The sequence below is a fragment of the Paroedura picta genome, chromosome 2 (assembly GCF_049243985.1).
Source record: "Paroedura picta isolate Pp20150507F chromosome 2, Ppicta_v3.0, whole genome shotgun sequence".
NCBI lineage: Eukaryota > Metazoa > Chordata > Lepidosauria > Squamata > Gekkonidae > Paroedura > Paroedura picta.
Genome location: NC_135370.1, coordinates 34,595,755 through 34,603,752, shown reverse-complemented (window position 1 = coordinate 34,603,752; position 7,998 = coordinate 34,595,755). Strand labels below are relative to the sequence as shown.

Here is a 7,998-nt window from a genome sequence, read left to right as displayed (position 1 = left end):
TCCATTATGCACAGGGCCATCCCAGCAGGGCAATGAATGGTGACCATGGCATCACAGGGAACGTGTAAGTGTCCACATTCGCTTACCGCAGCCCATCCAGGGTGCCAAGTTGGGCCAGGGCTGGGAGGTGGCTGGGATGGCGGCAGAACTTGGAATCTAAGCAGGGCCCATTCGTCAATATTTGGATGGGAGACCACCAAAGAATAGGAGGATCGTGACATGGAAGCTGGTACCGTCAGACCATCTCTGAGCGTCTATTGCCTTGAAAACTCTATGTCGGGGCTGGCTCTCCATTGACTACAATTACCACGAGCCCCAATTAGCAGGAGCTCATGGTAACTGTAGACCATGGACATCTGGAGGGCCACAGTTTGGCCACCCCTGCCTCTGGAATCACCATAAGTCATTTGTGATGCTCCCATCCCCAAAAGCGTGATCGGCTCCTCAACTGCTGTTCCCAATCCATGCATCGTTGGAAATACCAAAATCATCGAATCACTGTAGCATTTTCTGTTGGTGTCCTTGGTGTCCCTTATCCTCTAATGACATTACATTATTAACCACTATGATTGAACAACAGCCAAGGAAAGTATTCAATCATGTTCAAAATCTCCCCCCCCCCACGTGTTAAGAGTTTCAAGAACGCAATTTTGCGCCCTGCTTCCCTATCTCAAAAAAATGCAGCTTTTTATCTGGAGGCAACTATCTACCAACGCATTAACTTTTCCCGAGACAAATCCCTGGCACCCTCATCATCTGATTCCAAAGAAAGGCTCCCCTTTTAAGATACAATTGCAGCTGCCCCCACGCTGCCAGTAACAACACCAGGCACGTCTTGAAATTCCGTAATCAGCAGCCACCAGGTGCTGTATCGCATTCTGCACACCATGCTCAGTCAATACAGACATCCCCAAACACACAGAGGCTGGTTTTGTCAAATGTTTTATTGAGTGTAGACATCTGGAGTACTGTAAAACATGCATTATCTGTAGATTCAAAAAAGGAGCAAGCCACATTGTCCCTACTGTCAAACACGTCAGGTTTGGCATATATGATGGAGATTAATGAAGTATCATGAGAGTCGTATGGTTGCTGAAAAGCTCCTGCAATTTTGGAGGAGTCTTCATCGTTTTCTGAGGGGCAGAGCTGTTTTCACATTTGACGTGAACTTGTACGTTCACTGAAAGTGCCATAATTTAATCCGAAACAAAACAAAGAGGGGTTTTATTGGTGGGCATTCTCTGTCCTTAGGTGTACACGTGGGATCCTCCCTCCCACCCCCATAGCCCTGTCTAAATAAAAACTCAGATGCTGTTTTTTTTTTTCTTCGTTTTTTAAGTAACAGAGTTTAATTCTGAGCAACAAACAAATCTGAGAACTCATTTCTTCTTCGGCTGTTGAGGTGTGTTAAATTTAAAGAAGATAATGTCTCCGTCTTCGACTATGTAATTTCTTCCTTGCTGTCTGTATTTTCCAGCAGCCTGTGCACACGCACACGCACACACACACACAGGGGTGGGAAAGAGAAGGAGAATGAATTACAATATTATAGATAAACACTGTTTTAAAGAGCAGCACCTATTTTACTAAAACACTATTAGCTCAGGGTGTGGGGAGGGAAAACATTCTGTAGCTGCAAACTTCTTGACTTGGGCAGAATTTGATTGACAAATATATAATCATAATTTATTCTTCACTGCAGATAGTAAAAACAACACAGTTAACCAGGTTTTGTTCTATAATGTCAGATGTGCATTTGTTTTGCATCCCTAAACGCCGAAAAGTAACAGAGACAGGGTCTTCTTTAACATTTCCGTCTCCCCCGTCCTTACATTTTAATTCCAAAATTATCTGGAGAGCCAGTTTGGTGTAGTGGTTAGGAATGTGGACTTCTAATCTGGCATGTCAGGTTCGATTCTGCATTCCCCCACATGCAGCCAGTGACCTTGGGCTCGCCACAGCACTGATAAAATTGTTCTGACCAAGCAGTGATATCAGGGCTCTCTCAGCCTCACCCAGCTCACAGGGTGTCTGTTGTGGGGAGAGGAAAGGGAAGGCAATTGTAAGCCGCTTTGAGACTCCTTCGGGTAGAGAAAAGTGGCATATAAGAACCAACTCTTCTTCTTCAGTAATATCAGGGCTCTCTCAGCCTCACCCACCTCACAGGGTGTCTGTTGTGGGGAGAGGAAAGGGAAGGCAATTGTAAGCCGCTTAGAGACTCCTTCGGGTAGAGAAAAGCGGCATATAAGATCCAACTCTACTTCTTCAGTAATATCAGGCCTCTCTCAGCCTCACCCACCTCACAGGGTGTCTGTTGTGGGGAGAGGAAAGGGAAGGCAATTGTAAGCCGCTTTGAGACTCCTTTGGGTAGAGAAAAGCGGTATATAAGAACCAACTCTTCTTCTTTTTCTTCTTCTCCTCCTTCTCCTCCTTCATCTCGGAAAAATCCACCAGAGCTTGCACTGTAGCACAGAAGGGACTACATCTGTCAAAGAGGTCTATGGCTCACAAAACCTTATGCCACTGTAAAGATGTTTGCCTTTAAGGTGCTCTAAGATTCAGTTGTTTGAACTGCAGCACACGAACATGACTACCCATCTGGAATACACACTGGAAGAGAGTACATGTGCTAGTGTCATAACTGCTAAAGCAATTTAGGAGCCATTTTTGGGATGCTCTGGTCCTTGCTTCCCCAGGGCAGAAAATCATTTAAGTATTCGAGCCAATGTCAGAGTTACAGGTGGCTAGCCATGCTGGTCCACAGAAGAGGAGTGCCACTAAAAGCAGACAAGAGCTGCACCAAGTCCTAGTATCCAACCTAGCTTGGCAGATTAGAAGCCATCGCTCTTAACCACTACACCAAGCTGTCTCGCTTTAATATTTATGAAACCCCAATGTTTAATACTGACAGAAGGGAAAGTAACATTCTACTGTGAATCTGAAGAAGCATGGCGCAAAACGCACTGGAGTTTCGCAAATATTAAAGATTCTGTCTTTACAAGCACCAACTGCTTTCCCCCCTATTTTCTTCTGCAAAATAAAAGCCAAGATTTATGTATAAAGGTAAAGGTATCCCCTGTGCAAGCACCGAGTCATGTCTGACCCTTGGGGTGACGCCCTCCAGCGTTTTCATGGCAGACTCAATACGGGGTGGCCTTGCCAGTGCCTTCCCCAGTCATTACCGTTTTACCCCCCAGCAGCAAGCTGGGTACTCATTTTACCGACCTCGGAAGGATGGAAGGCTGAGTCAACCTTGAGCCGGCTGCTGGGATCGAACTCCCAGCCTTATGGGCAAAGCTTTCAGACGGCTGCCTTACCACTCTGTGCCACAAGAGGCTCATCGCCAAGATTTATGTATAGAAGCACCTTAAAGTCCAACAAGTTCCCCAGGCAATAAGTTTTTGACAGTTTTGACAGCGTTTGCTGGCAGGGGCTCATGGAAATTGTAGTCCATGGACATCTGGAGGACCACAGGTTGACTACCCCTGGAGTAGAATATCTATAGCCACCACCTGCTGACATGTATAGGACCCAACAGGTCCAAAATCGAGATGCAAGCAGTGGGGGAAGCTTAGACTGGGGTTAGTTTGGCTGGTCTGGATGCTAACTTCGAATGCACAGAAATATCTCAGGCCAGGTAGAGGCAGCATCTGAAATAGCACAATACCCTCTCAGTGTTTTTCTGTTAAGGATCTGTTTGAAGTCACCTATCTGGGAAGACACCTATCTGGGGACACATTTATTTGTGCCAGGAACAAATGTTAAGGAAACATCCAAGCCAAGATCTTTGTCATAAAGAAACATGACGAGATTATATCACAGCAAGTCAGACAAAACAATTTTCAACAAATCTAGAAACCATCTGCAATACTAGTCACATTCCTGTTCCTGATACATCAGAGAATTAAATACATAGCAGTGTTTCTGTCTGGTTTTATGTCTTAAGTTAGATGCTTAGCAATATCTACTTGGCACTATAGGGAAAACGTGGGGAAAGGAGGTTTACTGAGTGTCTTACAGAATACTTCACAACACGTAAGAAAATCTAGCTTTTAAAACCACTTTCCTAGCTAGCAGTTGCCTGAAGCAAATTACTTGTGACAAAAAAAGTTGGTAACACCTGTTAGTAACAGCTGGAAAATGGATCTGCAAAACAAGCCGTTTCTTGTACTTTGGCAAGAGGGTTTATGAAGATCCATTAAATTCTTCTCGACTTGACATGGCACCAACATATATTCAACATATACTCAAGTCCAACAGAAATTCATCCTCCTACAAGCAATGGATTACATCCAACATAAAACATCAGCTGTGGACTTACGTATGTAAGATTGTACAATTAAATACTTACAATCAAGGGGTTAGAGCCCACAGTCGAATTTTCCACATGCAGTGGGGAGCTGTTACCTTCACTTTCCACACTCCTCCTTTTACCTTCCTGTTCCCAATCCTTTGAGCCATTTTAGTCAGTGTAGAGGGGGAGGTCCCATTCTCCCCCACATGAGTTGGCAATGGCAGGTGCCACAAGAATGAATCCATGGATCCGCCCCCTCCCTTTATCTCATGCATGTATCTCTCCAGTTTCAAGTTCTAAGTTGTTTAAAACAGTCCTCCCCTCCCTCTTCTGGGTTGGCAACTGAGGGGGGGCAGGTAGTACTCTCCTGGGCTAAGCAAGAAGCACTCTATTCTCTTGAGCTATTCGGCAAGAATAAGAGAGCATGTAGGGCCACTTCTAGGCGTGACCTCACGTATTTTGCTGGGAGGAAAAAAGGAGCAGTGTGTTGCGGTGTGGAGAGAGCTAAAAGGAGGCAGGCACAAGAGGATTTACTAGCTTACAACTTTAAAGCCAACCTCAAGCTGCTGACCAGGAAATTATCTAGATTTACAGTTGCAGAAAGAACCTGGGCTAAACGTACAAGCATTACTCAGAATATCCCGCCCGTTCAAAGAGGCCGGTGTGCATTGTTTTTCGCAAAAGTGGGCACGGTCACTTTCAATTAAATACATTCTGACATACTAATACAAGTATTATGTATTTTAGCTACCAGTTCGCAATTAATTAAAAGCGACTGTGTTCCTTTAAATTCCCCGGAGGCCATTTAATCCATTTCCATTGCTATCAGAAACAGTGGCTGGAGAGAAAAAAAAATCAATACCCATTTGTGAATCTTGAGTATGTATTAAACAAGACACGTCTAACCAGTTCATTTGCACTTGAAAGCAGCCATCTGTAGAAGCCAGCTTTGCCTAAGCAGATATGATTGCTAATAATGTGATATCCCCGTAGACTACAAAGCCCACACAGAGCTATTCAGTGGATAGTTCACAGCGCTGGCATTAAATTAGTTATGCCATACTGATGTTAGGCGCACACAAAATAAACTTAAAAATCGATCAGCCTCATAACATACAAAGCAACCAGCACCCATGACCGTTGTTGTTTTCGCTGAATCCAAAACCTCCCCAAATCAGCTTTGCAATATAAACACAAATAAATGGGCAGCTTGTATTGTTTATGGAACCAAGCATCCCAGCTCTACAGACGAAACATCGTTCGGTCTATGCAGTGTTTGGATTTTCACCCCCTCCCCCAACCCGTTTTTAAAGAACTGTCATTTTCAAAACGTACGTTATTCACAATGCAAAGATATTTTTGCCTTTTTAAAACTTATTTGAACGTTATAATTTGCAGCTTGTAAGGCTTCTTTGGATACAGTAAATTGCTTAATGTTTTGATTTAAACGTTTAATGAAATCTTAAGTTTTTTTTAAAAAATATATAGTATAGTACACGTGCAACAATATAGTATAGTACATGTGCACCCATATAATTGGTGTTCTTATAATTCAATAACTAACAAACTCCCTGACTTGTAAAAGAAAAGTGAGATTTATTTATGGCTATAGTTTACTTGCACAGTTAAAGCTCAACTTAGCTTCCACAAGAGCGTTCACATGCCACAACAAGCCAATTAAAACAGGATTCTCCTCCCCACACCCTCCCCCATATACACATAAACTTCCTGGGGTTGAAACAGGCCTATTAAAGCCCAGCTGCTCAGTACAATCTTCTTTAGGGATACTACTGAGAGTAACCTACATGTGAAATTACGTTCTTGCATATTTTAGGGGTTCTCAAATAGAAGGCGATTCATATGCGATCTTGAAAATCTTTTAACGTTTTTGGAGAGCAAACGCTCATTCTGATAAATGTAGGTCCCCCAGTCTTTCCACAGGGCTAAGAAAGAAAACTCTCATGGTAGCCCAGGTGATGGCATGTTTAATGCTTGTGAAGACAGAAAACTTAACAGCAGTATAGTGAAGCAGTTCTTTGCCCTGCATGGAATAACATCTGATTTCCTCTATTATCTGATAAAGACAGTATTAGGGCTGTTAGCAGGGCCCAAATATTTGGGCACCTAATCAGCTTCTGCCCTCTAGTGTTGGGAAAAGGGGATGAAATTCCTCATCTCCATAAAGTTAAAACCACAAGACCATTTATTTACAAATAAGCATTCACTTTCCATTAATTTATGGGGCAATGCAGGGAACTATCAGGGAGCAGAATGGGCTCAGATGCTGTCATTAATGAGAAATCTTGATGGCTATCATAAGACAAAAGCTTCCTTTTCTTTAGGTTTCTATTTAAGGGCCATGTTTTTTTTTTGTTTTTTTTACAAATATACCTCCCCCATTTTAACGCCACACAGCCGATATGCTATTACTGTTAAAAAAAATAAATTTATACGACAAATGGCTGTCCACGAGGCCTCTGTAATGATCTGAAAATGGAATCAAGGTCTTAGGAATGTATCTGTCTGTCTAATATATTCCAGGGCAGCGACAAGCACCATGTGCTTGCTCATGGATGTTTGTACTTGCTCGAGAGTCTTACTCGGAACGGCATTTTAATTCTTTGCCAAAATGTAAAAGAAATAGCGTGGCGGCACTCTGTTATTAGAGTGGGCTGCCAGATCTGCTTGTCATTAGGGGCTTCTCAGCAATAAAAGAGTAAGTCCTGAAACAGGAAAATGGTGCTAGGTGAAAGATGGGAAGCTCACCTTGACAGCTGCTTCTGAGCCTCCTTCTTTAAAATCTTCAAATTTCATTACTTCAGCCATAATGAATCCCTTTTCAAAATCAGTGTGAATCTTTCCGGCTGCCTGAGGAGCCTTCGTCCCTTTCTGTCAAAGAGGAAGGGGGGGGGGAGATCCAAGAGAAAATTAGTTGTATTTAAGAAGATTGATTACACATGAGAGATTTCTCTATTGTAACATGGCTTTCAGGATCTGCTGAAACTTTCGTTTCATATCAGGTAAAATGTCAAGAATCCAAATGGCTAATTTTCACTGTTGGGTCCTAGGCAGATATCTTTAACAGAGATAAACAAACTGGTATTAAAAGAAGGGCAAGCTTTGTTTTTTGCACTGTGTCAGCAGCTGTATTGATTTTGGATACTGTGTGTGGTTTGTGCAGGAGTTCGATCTTCCCAAACGAAAGACAAAGAAATAAACATGTTAAATAACTTCTTTAAAAGTATAGCGTGCTGGGCTTCGTTCCAAGATACATTTCCTAATTCTTTGTGTAAGAGGGGTGGAAAAAAATTGGTTTACAGTGCTTCGGGTATAAACCTCCAACATGGACATTCCAAAGCATTCCAGTGTATGTTTCAAGCACGCAATAAATGAATATTTAAAAAAGTAAACCGAACAGTACATTTAAAATGCAACACAACAGCGAAGAACAATCCATAACTGCCTCGATGCATGCAAATAGGTCCGATAAATTTAAATTACGAAGAATGCATTATAATTGCCTCATGTGTTAAATTACGAGGGCATCTATTCTACGCACACACAAGCATGGAGAGAAATTTGAGAAATAACAGTGACCTAAAAGCTGCTTAATAAACCATGTTAAAGTGCTAAGGAGTCTGACACGGTAAAGCATAGTTTTTACAATAAAAGATGTATTGGGTTAATATGGTGACTCACTGATG

The 7,998-nt window shown here is 42.4% G+C and overlaps 1 protein-coding gene across 3 annotated transcripts in view; it reads right to left on the bottom strand.

The window, feature by feature from the left end:
• Positions 1-929: 929 nt before the first annotated feature.
• The window catches only part of OLA1 (Obg like ATPase 1), a 129,705-nt gene continuing 122,636 nt past the window's right edge, over positions 930-7,998 (bottom strand). For all 3 annotated transcript variants that reach the window (XM_077319690.1, XM_077319691.1, XM_077319692.1), the window contains 2 exons: positions 7,061-7,183; positions 930-1,481 (listed from right to left, as the gene is read on the bottom strand). In XM_077319690.1, coding sequence (XP_077175805.1) covers positions 1,380-1,481; positions 7,061-7,183 — 225 coding nt within the window. In that variant the 3' untranslated portion in view covers positions 930-1,379. The remainder of the gene's footprint in view (positions 1,482-7,060; positions 7,184-7,998) is intronic.